Source organism: Nycticebus coucang, chromosome 11 (assembly GCF_027406575.1).
Source record: "Nycticebus coucang isolate mNycCou1 chromosome 11, mNycCou1.pri, whole genome shotgun sequence".
NCBI lineage: Eukaryota > Metazoa > Chordata > Mammalia > Primates > Lorisidae > Nycticebus > Nycticebus coucang.
Genome location: NC_069790.1, coordinates 78,906,029 through 78,922,427, shown reverse-complemented (window position 1 = coordinate 78,922,427; position 16,399 = coordinate 78,906,029). Strand labels below are relative to the sequence as shown.

The following is a 16,399-nucleotide window of genomic DNA, read 5'->3' as shown; positions in this document are numbered from 1 at the left end:
TGGGGGCAAGACATGATTGCAAGAGGGACTTTACCTAACAATTGCAATCAGTGTAACCTGGTTTATTGTACCCTCAATGAATCCCCAACAAAAAAAAAAAAAAAAGGAAAAAGAAAAAATTCTTGCAAATTTTAAAACAAATATCACCTGCACGTTACTAAAACATAGGATGGCCAAGGATGTTACTTAACATCCTTGGCCACCCTCTTACTATAAAACTACTAATATTTTCACTTCTATTCTACCAAGTGAGATTTTCTTGTAATTAATCTATAAACATTGAACTTAAAAGATGCTAGTCTAGTAGTGGAAAAGTTCTAAGAACCCTAAGTCTGTCCAAAATAGATTTTGGTACAAACTTGTTTACCACCCTTCCTGGGCCTTTCTATTTCTTCTCCTTGAGGTTTTTAATGTAGAAGTTCTGTGCCCATGGCAGAAGTCCCCATGAAGGTTAGTTAATGTACTCATTAATCTCTCACCAAATAAGGAAACAAAGGCTACTGAGACACCTCAACAAAAATTAAGAGAAATTTTCTACTCTGATATTAATGGGTTAATAATATCCATCTTTCACCTACTAGTAGAAATAATACATTCCAAATTTATTTTTTCAACCATACATTCTTAAAGTTTGCCTGAGATTTCCACTTTCCATGCAAACAAAATATGGCATCCCGATGAAAAGAACAGGTATCTTTCTTATACGATGATGGAAAACACTATTAGGCTCTGAAGTATGAATATGCTATAAAAGAGAATCATTACAACCTTTTAAAGGTTGTAACAATTGTTCCAACGTGCCAGTACACCTACGGAGATAATTTTAAACAGCTACTTATTGAAACGTACTGAATTGGTTCTTTTCCTTTTCCAACAGTCAGGATTTAAACGTTTCTGTTCTTCAGCCAAAGCCTTTGCTTCTAATGTGTACATCTTTCTTTCTTCATTCTTCATTTTCTTCCACCTGTCACCCAGGATCACACTTATGGCTCTGTAAAATAAATATTCACAAAATGCTGAAGGGTGAATTTTACATAATACTCAACTGCAGTAGCTACTTCGTAAAGTTAAAAAAACAACAAAAATCTTGTCCAACATCAAGAATGGAAAAGATCAAGGCCAAAACAGTCATTTCCAATAAAATCCCAAGTCGTATCATCCATTTATCATAATCTTGACAGTTAAAGCCCCCTAGAATAGCATCAATGTTACCAATTATCAAAGGCCATAAATGCCTAGAAATCAAATAACTGTACAAATCTTAAATTTAAAGAATTTTAAGATTTCAAAGAAAAGGTCTGTTTACCATTAGATCTATCCTGGTACATCAGTTTTTAAAAGACATTTAAGGTATAAAGGCAGACTATTCAGTATCATCAACATAAAGTACTCAATTTGTATTAAAAGTTACCTTAAGTATAACAATTTATTCTTACATTCTATTTGTGTCCATAACCTATCAAAACATTATAGTTGAAATTCATGTAACCGTAGTGAAATGAAGAATTAACTATGTATTCTTCACTGTTTGTCTCTTATGATGAAACCAATGAAACCTTAGGAAATACTCAGACTTAAGAAAACTGGATAAACTCGAAACAGTAAGAAGTCAAACTGATAGGATACAGCATGATAGAAATTGGAAGCTATTTCCTACTAAAATAGTCTCACCCAGGCATGCAGACATAAGCCACATTCTTCCTAAGAAGAGCCATTAACCATTAATTCTGTGACACTCATACAAGATGGAAGGTCCTGGAATGATTCCACAAAGTACATCAAAGTGAAGATAGGCATCTGTGCTTCAGAAGACTAGTAACCACAGATGATCGACTACTTAAAAAGAAACTATGTTTGTAGTAAGTTTACCTATCTTTTTATTCATTAAATTGAGGTAGTTAAACATTATAGTACACCTTCCTTTAGAAAAATCCAAAATTCAGTCTTTGAGTGAAAGGCACCATATAATGTTTGGCATATTTACTACTACTTAACAAATCAATTACAAAATACACACACACATCCCGATTTGAGTCTTTCAAGTGTGAAATGTTTCGAGGAGATAGTTACGTGACACCTAGGAAACACATTTATTCCTTCTTTTAAGTTAAAAGATGACAGGTAATGAAATATGCATGATATAGACTATAATCTGTATTCCCCTCCATAACAATTAATAAAACAGATACTGCACCTAAACATTATTTTTACAGTGAGTTCACATCCAGATGGATATTCATACCAACTTCAAATGGGCTCTATGTCTCTGATCTATCTTGATATTAGGTGGTTACTAACTTATCACACAGGAGCAATGCTAACATGTAAAGGAAAAATTAGACTTACAAACAGTAGGGGGTATAACCTAACACAGAGATCCTTATAGAACAGAAAACAAAACACCTAAGCTAAAATGAGATTTTTCACTCTCGTTATGATCAGGATAATTCATTTACCCAAAAATATAAATAAATTCAAATGCATTCTGGCTGACAATGTCAACAGGGAAAAGACTTATTATCATATAGGGACATGAATTGTATTTCTAGATGCCAAAGGACATGTCTAATAATTACCATACCAGAGGGGCACAGAAAAAGAAATGTAGCACAGCACCTGTCACTAATCTCCAATATGGCCATTTTCTCAGGAAAAAAAAATTGAGCTGGGGGAAAGTGCAAATTAGTCTTAAAATGCCTTTAAATCCTGAAAGTATTTTCTATGAGGATATCACAGAGGAGTGAACTTCCAAAATGAATTAAAAAAAAAAAATTAAACCCATTCTTGTTATTGATGAAGAAATGGGAGATTAGAACATAGGTTAACTGCCCAAAGTTATACAAATGATAGATCTAAGAGTTAGTTAAAACTTTCAGTGTTTTTGAGAAAGCCCTTAGAATTCTTCGCTTAGTAGGAATCAAAAGAAATAATCTAGGACAAAGATGTTCATTAAAGTGTTACCTATAATACTTTCAGTGGAAATATACATATGTACCAAGTTTCAGATGCATTTGGGATAAGCTTCTCTTTTTAAAATGTAAATGGTTAGAATTAAACACATAAGACATTCAAACTTGAATTCATAACTGAATTATTTTATGTAGATAATCATTTTTTTCCTTATGATATCAAGAGTAAAGGAAGTGGTAGTTTTGATCCTCAAGGAAAGAAGATGACTAGAAAAATACAGCTTTAATATATTTAAAGAGAATTTGGACTGCTTTGATGAGGACTTCGTAGGAGACGACCCTGGGACTCGTAGGAAACAGAGTAGGAAGGACTTGGGTTAATTTTTATTCCTGGGGTCTACTGAAGACAGCTCCAAGTTCAACTTACTACAAACTGCTGATGCCTTCACATTCTATAATAGACTCAGTTATCTGTCTAGGTAGTATTTTTTTTTTTTTTTTGGTTTTTGGCCGGGGCTGGGTTTGAACCCGCCACTTCCGGCATATGGGACTGGCGCCCTACTCCTTGAGCCACAGGCGCCGCCCCTGTCTAGGTATTATTAAATAGTTACACATGGCCCTAAAATTCCACTTCAACTTTTTACTTTAATGTCAACCTAAGAAAATACAATTCAATTAAACTATTGAAAAATAAGTAAACTACCAGTTACTGTGAATGGCATTGAAGTATATAGTTATTATAGTCAGATTTGTCACGATTTTTACCTGTTATCTTTCCCTGGATACATCTGAGTATATTCAACTCTGTATTTTTTGGCAAAAAGCATGAAGGCATTCATTGGTCTTTTGCACTTATTAGGAGAAGTGGCACTCACAGTCCCTGAGCTGTGGTTTTTGACAGCTTTAGCATATAATGAATTTGAAGAGAGCTGTGATGATCCAGGTGAGCCACAGTTTTTACTGAATCCAGATCTTGCAAAATCTTGACCACCAGGTCCTCCACAAGACAAAGATGCACGACGTTGACGAGCCATACTGCTCAACACATAAACTGCAGAAGAATCCATGGGTGTGAAGTCATAGCTGTGAAATTTTTTTAAAAATTCATTAACAAGGTTTTAATTCAACGTATTTAATTTCTACAAACAAGGTTTTTAAAAAAACTTCACGTGATTGGAACTTTCAGTGCATTTTCCCCTACGTTACCAACACGTACTATGTATGTACTGACTACAAATAATAGAAAAGTTAAGAAAAAACCTTCAGCCCTCCTTGAAGGAATATTATAATTGACGTGCCTTTTTCATAACAACTCCTCCAAATCCCACACAACCCATTTATTCTTCAGATTCACTTCTTGGCAAATTTGCTAATGTTGAGTTCTTGGCTAGGAACCTACAACTTTCAAATTAAAATGGAGTGGCAGGCAACATACCAGGCCTCAGGACTAAATACAACAGAAGACAAAAGGTTGGATGAGGGAAGTCAAAAGCTGGTTAATGAGGCTAAAGAAATTTAATATGGCTCATAATCTGGATCACCAGTTTATGGAAAAAGCCATACACGTATGGTCTCCCAAAAGGCGAATTATGCTGGGTGCAGGTGGCTCAGGCCTATAATCCTAGCACTCTTGGAGGCCAAAGTAGATGGATTACCTGAGCTCCACAGGTTCAAGACCAGCCTGGGCAAGAGTGACACCTTGTCTCTACTAAAAATAGAAAAACTAGCCTGGCCTTGTGCTGGGCGCCTGTTGTCACAGCTACTTGGGAGGCTGAGGAAGAAGGATCACTTGAGTCCAGGAGTTTAAGGTTGCTGTAAGCTATGACACCACGGCATTCTACTGAGGGCAACAAAGTAAGACCCTGTCTCGAGCGGCACCTGTGGCTCAGTGGGTAGGGCACCGGCCCCATATGCCAAGGGTGGCAGGTTTGAACCCAGCCCCGGCCAGCTAAAACAGCAGTGGCAACTGCAACAAAAATAGCTGGGCATTGTGGCGGGCACCTGGAGTCCTAGCAACTCAGGAGGCTGAGGCAAGAGAATCGCCCTAGCCGAAGAGCTGGAGGTTGTTGTGAGCCGTGATGCCATAGCACTCTACCAAGGACGACAAAACGAGACTCGTGTCTCTTAAAAAAAAAAAAAAAAAAAAAAGGCCAACTACATACTGTAATATTGCTTAGTAAGTTCACAGTAAACGCCTACATGTATCAGGCTGCATTTTGCTCTGTATATCTAGTTTCTTTAGGCATGGAAATAAGCTATCCGTATTATCCTTTTATCTCAAGGCTATTTGGAGGGTGTCATTATCCCCCTCTTTTATATGAAAAAACAAGCTAGGAAAAATAAAGCATTATTCACCCAAGGCCACACTGTTAGAATCCAAACCCAGATATGTCTACCTTCAAAGCACCAGGTTTCCTCAACAATATCATGGTACCTCACACTGCTACTGGCTCAACTCAAAGTGAATAAATATATTAACTAAAAATACTTGCTGAAAATCAGAGCTAATGTAGCGAACAGCCTAAAGATAACATTAGTGAAAAGAATTTTCTTTTGTTTCAACTGTCAATTCTTTCCGCCTATAGTAATTTTTATAGTCTTGGCAGAAAACCTTTTATTCAAAACTCAGCTCTTCTCTCCCTGAAACAGAAATTCTGATAACGTATCAAACTAGATTAATACTGCTATAGAAACAGCATTTGCCCAAAGGTAAAGCATATGAGATTATAAATTTTTTTTTTTTTTTTTCTGAGACACAGTCCCACCCACTTGGTCACCCTGGGTAAAGTGCTGTCATAGCTCACAGCAACCTCAAATTCTTGGGCTCAAGCCATCCTCTTGCCTCAGCCTCCCAAGTAGCTGGGATTACAGGTGCAGGCCACCAGGCCCAGCTAGTTCTTTTAAATATGGGGATCTCACTCTTGCTCAGACTGGTCTCCAATTCATGAACTCAAGCAATCCTCCCACCTCAGCCTCCTAGAGTGCTGGGATTACAGATGTGAGCCACCATACCTGTCACAAGATTATGAAATATTCTAAAGATAGATTTTTAAAAAAGCATGCCATTTACTCTATACAGTAAAAATGACTTTTTACCAATTACCAACCATACAAGTCTTTTTTTCTTAAAGGTATTATAAGAAATAATGTACTTAAACTATTACTCCAAAATTATCTCATGAATATTAGCAACCAGTATGTCAGAGAAACAAGGTTTGCTCACCAGGTTTGCAACTTTCATAAAAACTGACGTGCCTTTTTCATAACAAATAACTCCTCCAAATCCCACACAACCCATTTACTCCTCAGATTCACTTCGTGGCAAATTTGCTAATTTGAGTTCTTGGCTATAGGAACCTACAGCTTTCACTATAAATGAATCTAACACAAAATTATTACTCTCTTCTGAAAGAAAATATTTAGTTATAATTTCAAAATACCAAAAGATATAAGCTAATTATTCAAATTTGAAAACTTCACCATCTAGTGGCACATATTCAACTATCATCTCTTTCCATTATGTATACAACTTAAATCGGCTTGAAATATTCAATAACAAAATTCAGGATCTTGACATGACTACAGAATGAAAATATCACATATATCACATAGGACATCTTTAAAAACAGCTTAACTGGGTGGCGCCTGTGGCTCAATGGAGTAGGGTGCCAGCCCCATATGCTGGAGGTAACGGGTTCAAACCCAGCCTCGGCCACAGATTGCAAAATAAAAAAACAGCTTAACCTTTTGCTATACCACCTAGGTAAGCTTTCATTCTCTTCATTAAACTACCTGTAGTTCCTCGAATGTGCCTTATTACACACCCCTACTTATTGTACATGCCATCCCTCAAGCTTAGAATGGTCTTTTCCACTTATCTAATCATTACTCTTAAAGGCAAACTCCACAATAATGTAGTGGCCTATTAACCATGTCACATGTACTAACTCATTTAATCCTTTCTCTAACATCCCCATTTTAGAGACTTCTGGGGGAGAAAAAGAGCCATAGAAAGGTTAATTAACTTATCCAAGCTTCCACAGCAAATCTTTTAAAGAGCCAGGATTTTAATCCAAACAGTCCAGATCCAGAACACGCTCCTTTAAGGCTACCCTGCCTCTCAATCAGCATTTACCACACTGTATCCATATACTAATCCATTTCCTTTTCCAGACTGGAAGCAAAGAGGCACGGCCTTCTTAAGTCATTTTTAAATTAATTCTAGAGACCATAATGTAAAATTTTAATTGAGTTCAAATTCTAGTTGTCACTTATTAGCAATATGACCTTGGGCAAGTTAAATAGATTGAGTGATTGAATGACTGAGAGACAGGGTCTTACTACTGTCTGGGCTAGAGGGCAGTAGCATCTTCACAGCCCACTGCAACCTCAAACCCCTGGGCCCCAAGTGATCCTGCTGAATCAGTCTCTCCAATAGCTGGAACCACAACCTATCTAATTTTTTCTATTTTTTTGTAGAGACAGAATTTGGGCAAGTTAAATAAACATCCAGGCTTGTATTAAATTATCTGTAAAATAAAGAGAATACATGCTATAGAGGGGCTACTGAAAGGAAAATAAATGTAAAATAGGATAGAGTCTGGCACACAGTTGTACTCAGTAAGGACATCATTGTAGGAGTGGCATAGATTACGGAATAACAGTGCTAAATTTGGAATCTTTCTAAGGCATAGGCTTGAATCCTAATTCTGACAGTAACTGCCTTTGCTTTGGGCATGTTCCTTAATCTTCCTAACTTCTCTTTTCCTCTCTCTGTAGAACGAGAATATAATCTACCAATAGTGCTTGAAGATTAAATAAAGTAACATCTATATAGTAACTGGCACATAGTAAGCACTCAGTCTAAGTCTGTTAAGTTATATTACTTAAACAGAAATATTAACTTCACAAAGTCAAAAGTGACTGTTTTAAACCTGCCTAATGCCTAGAAGGCTGGTCTCAATTGACAGAGTCTCAGAATGGGCTTCTTTAAATCAGATTCTCACTTGGAAGCTTCCTTTCTTTGATAGACCTTTCAATTGTGTTTAAGAGAACATCAACTTATTGTTAACTAATTCTAGTTCTTATCAAGTTACAAATCAACACATGGAAACCATGCCCCAATAGCTTGCCCCACTTCCCCAGTATACCTAGGAATTTATTTTCTCTTGGACTGTTTCCTTTCCTGCCTTTTTTTTTTTTTTTTTTTGAGACAGAATCTCACTATGTTGCACTCAGTAGTGTGCTGTGGCATCACAGCTCACAGCAACCTCAAATTCTTGGGCTTAAGCGATTCTCTTGCCTCAGCCTCCAAGTAGCTGGGACTTACAGGTGCCCACCACAACACCCGTCTATTTTTTGTTGCAGTTGTCATTGTTTTAGCTGGCCAGGGCCGGGTTCAAACCCACCAACTTTGGTGTATGTGGCTGATGCCATAACCACTGTGCTATGGGCACCGAGCCCCTTTCTTTTCCCCTCTTGCTCTTCCTATGCCAGTTGTCACCTCCCTTAACCCCCCAACATCATAATCCAATCCAAAAGGAAAATTTAGTTAACTTCATGCTTCTTAACTTTTTTATGGTTTCTCCTGGATGAAACTGCCCATTTCCACTCCTTTGCAGGAGGAGAAAGGTGAACATTACTGTTACATTGCCATCACTCCATGAGACCAATGACTATGGTCATCTTCAGAGTGATTAGTATCCAGCGGGATCAAGTGAGGAGAATTTTCCAGCTGAGGAAAACAGGAAATTAGGCAGCCAAGTTTTCCATTTTGCATTAAAAAGCAAAGTTTTGCACTTAACATGTAACTCCTCTCCTGAATGGCTTATCACTCCTTTATTTTTGATGATTTTATTATATAAATAATACTCAATAATTACTCAATATACAAATACTATAGTGGCACTAATATGTTAATATGTTTATTATACTAACATGTAATGTATGTTTCACTGTGCAGAAAAGACTTAGCACAGCAGTCCTACCTGCTATCCCTTGTATCTGCTTACAAGGTTGGCCTTTGACTGGCATCCAGAACTAGGATTTCAGGAGGGTTCCCATCATTTCCACAACTAATAAGGGTGGCTTAGTATGCCTAAGCTGTATGCCACAAGCAACACAGTTTACTCTGAACAGCTGCTTTCCTTTGGAAGTCTAGAATTTTGGTAATGGGTCAGATAGGAAACCCTAGGTGCTAAGCATCTAACAAGATTTCCCTGATAGAAAGCATTTCTTTTTTTTTTTTTTTTGTAGAGACAGAGTCTCACTGTACCGCCCTCGGTAGAGTGCCGTGGCATCACACGGCTCACAGCAACCTCCAGCTCTTGGGCTTAGGTGATTCTCTTGCCTCAGCCTCCCGAGCAGCTGGGACCACAGGCGCCCGCCACAACGCCCGGCTATTTTGTTGTTGTTGTTGTTGTTGCAGTTTGACCAGGGCTGGGTTTGAACCCACCACCCTCGATATATGGGGCCGGCGCCCTACTCACTGAGCCACAGGCGCCGCCCGATAGAAAGCATTTCATACATACTGTCACAACTCACTGATGGGGGAATTAAGCATGTCCTTCGTGACTCCATTGGGATAGGATCCTGGAAGCTTGGCTTCACCCCATCTTTTATCTTTCCTGATTTTGCTTTTTTAACATACTAATTCATAGCCATTAGCACAACTATATGCTGAGTCTTGTGAATCTCCCAGCAAATCATCAAACTTGGGGGTGGTTTTAAGGGATTCCTGACATGATTATATAATGTATGTCACATGTAACATATAAAGCTTAGGTAATATACTTGTATTTACAGTTTTATTAAATGTGTTTCTTTTTTTCTTTTTTTTTTTTTTTAGAGATAGAGTCTCAGTTTGTTGCCCTCAGTAGAGTGGCATGACGTCACAGCTCACAGCAATCTCCAGCTCTTGGGCTTAGGCGATTCTCCTGCCTCAGCCTCCTGAGTAGCTGGGATTACAGGCACCCACCACAATGCCCAGCTATTTTTTGTTGCAGTTTGGCTGGGGCCGGGTTCAAACCTGCCACCCTCAGTATATGAGGCCAGCGCCCTACTCACTGAGCCACAGGCGCCACCATATTAGATGTGTTTCTAAAGAACTTGATTCCATAAAAACAATCATTTATTTCTGAGACTTATTTTTGCTTAACATCATTTTAAAGGTTTATATTTTAAAGTATATAGCTATGGTTCATTCATTTTCCATGGATACAAAAAGAATTCCATTGTAAGATTGTATCACAATTTATATAATTGCTCTAGTTAATAAGTATTTTTATATTGTTTCCACATTTTTCCTATCATCAGCAATCAGCTACGAACTTACTGGCACATCTCCTTGAGCATGAATTTACTTCACTAACAGAAAAGTGAAATTGCTCATAATTCACCTTTACAAGATAACCCAAATTGTCTTCCAGAATTTTTCTAGCAGGTTATACCCTCACCAAAACGGAGTTATTAGTGATCTATATCCTGAGAATACATAAAAGTATCCATCCTTAAAATTTTGTTTTATTTTTCTAATTTTTCAAAGAAGAGTGTATATGAAGGTTGCAATCAAACAGTATTTAGCTTACAATCTTGTAGACATTTATTGAACATATGGCCTTTGCCAGGCTCTATGTTAGTTGCTTTTTTAGTAATAGTCTCATTTATGATATACAAAATATATTAACCTTAAATTTTATTTGTATTAATTAAAAGAAATGAAATCTACAGGCCAGCAGGAACTCTCAAGAATTCTCTGCATACCATCCATACACGCTTTTGGATTTGCTAATTATCCTAAAGAAAGAGTAAGTTCCTTTGGCTCGGCGCCTATAGCACACTGGTTACAGTGCTAGCTACATACACCCAGGCTGGTAGGTTCGACCCAACACAGGGCCAGCTAAAAAACAATGACAATTGCAACAAAAACAGCTGGGTGTTGTGGCGGGTGCCTGTAGTCCCAGCTACTTGGGAGGCGGAGGCAATAGAGTCGCTTAAGCCCAAGGGTTTGAGGTTGCTGTGGGCTGTGATGCCACGGCTCTCTTTACTAAGGGCAACGTAGTGAGACTGTCTCAAAAAAAAAAAAGAGGGAGACTCTGTCTCAAAAAAAAAAAAAAGAGTAAGTCTTTAAATGCCAAGTACTTACACACAAACTTTCTCCAGATATATTCTAAGAGTAGGGTGACCAACTGTCCCAGTTTGTCTAGGAATGAGGGGTTTCCAGAGATGCTGGATTTTCAGTGCTAAAGCCAAAAAAGTCCCATGTAAGTTGGGACAGTAGTAGGTCAGCCTTCTCCAAAGTCAAGACATATGGGTTGGTTCTTGTCATATTCTGCCACTTGTTAGCAAGGTCATCTCAGGAAAAACTACTGCCCTCTATAAGCCTTTCCAAATGTAAAGTTTTAGCAATTTTTTATTCTTTGTCAAACCGTGCAACTAATGCCCTTGGTCAAAATAAAAATATTAAACTAAGATACAGTTAACTACCAAAAAAAAAAAAAAAAGCCACACTATTAAGAGGCTTACAGGCTAGTTAAAAACAATTGGCCAATTTATATATACATATATTTATGCATATACATGTATATGTACGTATATATATAATACATAAAACTATCATAGCTGGGCGGCGCCTGTGGCTCAGTCCCATATACCGAGGGTGGCGGGTTCAAACCCGGCCCCGGCTGAACTGCAAACCAAAAAATAGCTGGGCGTTGTGGCGGGCACCTGTGGTCCCAGCTACTCGGGAGGCTGAGGCAAGAGAATCACTTAAGCCCAGGAGTTGGAGGTTGCTGTGAGCTGTGTGACACCACGGCACTCTACCGAGGGTGATAAAGTGAGACTCTGTCTCTACAAAAAAAAAAAAAAAAAAAATTATCATAGCTGATGAGTTACACTCCCAGTCATGTAACATGTGATATTCTTTCTAATCTAATCCTAAATGTCTTATAAATTCAATTTTCCTAGATAACAACTATATACAAAACTATCTTAGCTATTAATTTCCTTTACCTAATATTTTTTCATTTAATCATATTTATACTTTTAGTTCCTTTATAATTATCAAATCATTAGGGTTTAACCTCCTAAATATTTAACTTCACAATCATCAGAGGAATTAAGGGTAAACTTTAAAAGGGGGAAAAAGAAGAGAATTAATCCAATGTTACCTTTTAAATGTATCAAAAACACCTGAATCATCAAAATTAATGGCATCGGGGTGTCCAGGAGGTAGACATACATCTCCAAGGTGAATCTCACAACATGGAATGCCATGCTGCACCACAGTCAAGCTTGGATAAAATGACGACCAACCTAAAATCAAGCAGTAGTTCCATCAAGAGTAAGGACTGACAGAAAAGCACCCTAATCATTTATAAGAAACCTAACATTTCTGTATCTTAAAAAGTTATTAATAATAATATATCTGTATCAATCATCGTTTTGTCTCTATCTTATAGATTTTTGGAAAAGCTGAATGATCAAGACCATGAAATAGTTTTGAAGTATCAAACTGTTTTAATAAGGCTCTGAAGAATGACTTTCGTTTATAGTGTATTTGGTAACTCTTAATGAAAATGTGATTACCATTACACTTCATTCCCCAAACTATACGATGATAACAGAAAGAGTATAGTATGCTACATGAATCTAAAAACTTGTCATACTCAGGAAGTTGAGTTCCACATGGCTACTGCTAAGATAATTAAGTGCCATTAAGTACAAGATGGCCATAAACATGACCTTTATGGCTACTCTGTAGCATTTCCTATGATAGTTTTATATCGTTTGGAAGAAATTTACTCTTCAAATTTTCTTTCCTATCATCAAAGCCATAGACATAATTACAGATTTAAGAAGCTTTCCTTAAAAAGTTACTACAAATTCAATTAAAGCCTACCTTTATTTTTAACATAGAAAGGGTGGTCCAGCTTACATTCTACAGTAAGTAAACCATCTTCTACTGTACCAGGATCAAAAGTCAACTTCAGTACTGACTCGCCAAATGACACACTTTCTTCATGTGATAACAACTTTAGACCATCAGAACCATACCCCTGAAAACACAGGCATAGAGTAAATTGGAAATGTTCAATTCTACACACAGTGAAGTTTCCATTACATGTAAGATTTGTGGGAAACGTAAAAACAATCAAGAAAGGATGCCTACTTTTAAAGAGCTTTCAACCCAGTAGTGAAGAGAGACACATATATTAGACTGGAATAAGCACTTTAACTCATGTATAAATACTGGTGATAGAGTTTAATAAAGTTGTTAATCCCACCCCACCCCCCCAAAAAAAGATTCAATTCCCATTTGATCTGAGATTTAAAAGAATAATGCAATTCAGAAAGGCAGAGGAACAGGTTTTGCACCAGAAGAGTTGTAATTAACTTTTTTGGTGAGTATTCAATATTTGTGAAAAACACAAAGGTGGGTTCAGATTTGGGCAAAAGGGTAAAAAGGAGAGGCCAGTTGGTAGAGGGCTCTTAACTCTTTACTTAGAAGGTACTTAGAAGGAACTCAGTGACAGTATCTCTATTAATATGTCTGTCAATTTTATGATGATAATGACTACAGAATGAGAAGTAATCTCATAATCAATTATTTGAGGATATAATGAGTGGTACCCTGTATAGACCTGAATTGACAAATGCAGTGGTGGTAGAATCAGACTAAATTTAAATTCAGGGAATATTGAGCATTTAGTGCATAGTAAGCAGGCTCTGAAAATACTAAACATTTAACAAGATATGATCCTTATCTTTAATCCACAGAAAGACAAAGGAGAAAAACATGCCAATAACTAGGCATAGTATCCAATCATTATTACACTAGTGCAATAAAGTAATGAATTAGAGAAAAGGGTGACTCTTAAAAATCGCTATAGAAATAGAAACAAGTGAATATAAAAGAAGGAAAGGGAATAGCAAAAGACAACTTTAAGGTTTTCAATCTGGCATTGAAAAAGGATAATAACTGTAAAAGAACAGGGAAAAAGTAAGCTAGGAAGAGGAACAAAATGTTGAATGCAGTTTGGGTCACACAAAGCTGATAAGAACCCAGTGTTAGAGAGCTCTAACATGCAGTTGGAAATGTGCTGAAGGCTCTCTGTGTCACAGACATATATGTGAAAATGACTAAATTACAAAATCTTCCAATTCTTAGAGCTTCAGGAGACCCTAAAACTAATCCAATCCCACTTTACATATCAAGAAGAGTGTCCAGAAGGGTTAACAATCTGCCTAAGGTCAGTTACACAGATAGGTGCAGGAAGCGCTAGAAAGGGAGCCCAGGTTTCCTGACTCCAAGTCCACAGGACACGATGGAGGTGCTATGGACATTATCAGCAGAGAGGAACTGGTGAAAAGAAGGAAGAGGAGCAGAACCTTGTCTTATATTCAGTAGCCATGTTGTCTAGTCAGCAAGACAGAACCGGGACACTGCCATGCTACATAAGGGAAAATGTCAGGAAGTAACTCCATGTATCAAATATTGCAGAGATGTCAAACAGAACAAGCAGAAGTCTTTGGTCCTAGAAATTAGAACAAAGCTAGTAACCTCTGAGAAGATTTTAGTAGAATGGTGGAGGCCAAGTGAGACTAATGCAAACTTAGATTAACAGCAAGGAGGTAAAAATGAAGGCAGCCAAGTCAGGACTATTTTTCTATCAGTAAAAGCAGGATCAAAAAATTCCTTTTGGAATTTTAAACAAGCACACTTCCCATCCCCATTTTCTGTGCCTACAGGGGAGATGGAGAAATTAAAGATTTCAAAGTGAAAAGTGTCAGTCGGTATTTATACTAATGTTCACTATTGCTTCTGCTCATCAGCTTAGAAACTACTAGTGTTTTATGGAGCCATTTAAAAGTAACTTACTTCTTTCCCCATTGCTAGTTACTATAATCAACTTCCAACTATACATCGGTAAATTAACCACTTCATAGATTATCTAAAATAAGGCTCTGTTCAGTTTATTTTTAATATCAAGTTAGTTTTTTTCCAATGTAAAATGTATGAGACACAAAAAAGTGCTATGCTTTTTTCCCATTCAAGAAAGCATAATCAAAAAGATAAGTCTAAAACATTGCTCCTCCATCAAATTAACCAACAATGAGTAGTTATAAAACTTCCACCTAAAACCTAAGATGTCATTAAAGGGAGGATATTCCTGTAGATCAGCAATAAACCATATGTTTCATTCTGAAAGATGTAGACAATTTTTGAAGAATTTTAAATCAACCTTGTGAGCGCTCACTTGAAGATCTTCTTCATTTTCACAGCCTTCAGCTCTAGCAAAATCTTCAACATCCTGCCATTCCTTATTGCTTCCCTTATGAAAACACAATCGTGTGCCTAAAGTTTTAAGTAGAAAACAAATATCAAATGTGTGACTAGTACACAACACAAGTTAGCTGTAAATAATTGAAGTTTTGTTTTTTTTTTACCTTTCAAAAAACAGTGCCAAACAGTTGAAGGCCAGGAATTGCACCAACCCAAATCATCATCGTCTGACAGGGAGGACATGCAGAAAATGCCAGATTCTGACTCACTATTTGCCTATGAAGAAACACACTGTCAAACGTTCTATTTTTGCCTTTTAAATGCCTTTTTTTTGTAGAGACAGTCTCACTTTATCGCCCTTGGTAGAGTGCAGTGGCGTCACACAGCTCACAACAACCTCCAACTCCTGGGCTTAGGCAATTCTCCTGCCTCAGCCTCCTGAGTAGCTGGGACTACAGGCACCCGCCACAATGCCTGGCTATTTTTTTCTTGCAGTTTGGCTGGGGCCGGGTTTGAACCCACCACCCTCAGTATATGAGGCACCCTACCACTAAGCCACAGATACCGCCCTTAAATGCATCTTTTACTAATTGCTTTTATCCCTAGCTTTTAGTCTTACACTTCTTATTAGTGGATAACTTACTTAATCATTCTAAACTTAGGGCAGTACACAATGCTTTCAAAAACAAGTTTTAGTTAAATGTACGTTCCAATTAGTAATAAACTTTCCTAGCAGTTAATAGAGTTGTATAAAACCAAAGCCAGATCACTAACACAATGGTAAGACATACTATTTCCCAATTTGTATGTGCTTCAAAAGAATTTCTTAGATGGGGTAAGTTAATGTACTTCAACTGCTGTACAAACTTCATAAAAGTTTAACCTCATAAATAAACTCACCCTTTCATGTCTTACTGGTGTTTCCTCCTTCCAGTGGTGATGAGGGAAGGCTGGCTCACTTTTCGAAGAAGAGGACACTGGTGGAGGGCGTGCATAGGAATGTAAACTTTTGCTAGTAGCTATGATGTGTACAGGAGATGATCTAAAATAAAACAGCAGTTTTAACCATAAGTATAGATCCTTAAAGTAGATCCTTCCCTTTGATGAAAATAACTTCATTTAACACGTCAATGTTGTTACATGTTATAATAAACTAATAAAGACAGTAAGATTTTATCTTTGATACACTATACCTTAACTAAACTTC

General features: G+C 37.3%; 1 protein-coding gene across 6 annotated transcripts in view; it reads right to left on the bottom strand.

Annotated features, from left to right (window-relative positions):
- HBP1 (HMG-box transcription factor 1) overlaps window positions 1-16,399 on the bottom strand; it is a 33,091-nt gene that overhangs the window by 1,557 nt on the left and 15,135 nt on the right. For 5 of the 6 annotated variants that reach the window (XM_053554012.1, XM_053554016.1, XM_053554015.1 and 2 more), the window contains exons 4-10: window positions 16,093-16,234; window positions 15,357-15,468; window positions 15,152-15,264; window positions 12,808-12,964; window positions 12,077-12,221; window positions 3,675-3,992; window positions 850-991 (exon numbers count right to left, since the gene is read on the bottom strand). In XM_053554012.1, coding sequence (XP_053409987.1) covers window positions 850-991; window positions 3,675-3,992; window positions 12,077-12,221; window positions 12,808-12,964; window positions 15,152-15,264; window positions 15,357-15,468; window positions 16,093-16,234 — 1,129 coding nt within the window. The remainder of the gene's footprint in view (window positions 1-849; window positions 992-3,674; window positions 3,993-12,076; window positions 12,222-12,807; window positions 12,965-15,151; window positions 15,265-15,356; window positions 15,469-16,092; window positions 16,235-16,399) is intronic. The other variant, XM_053554013.1, reaches the window with a different exon arrangement.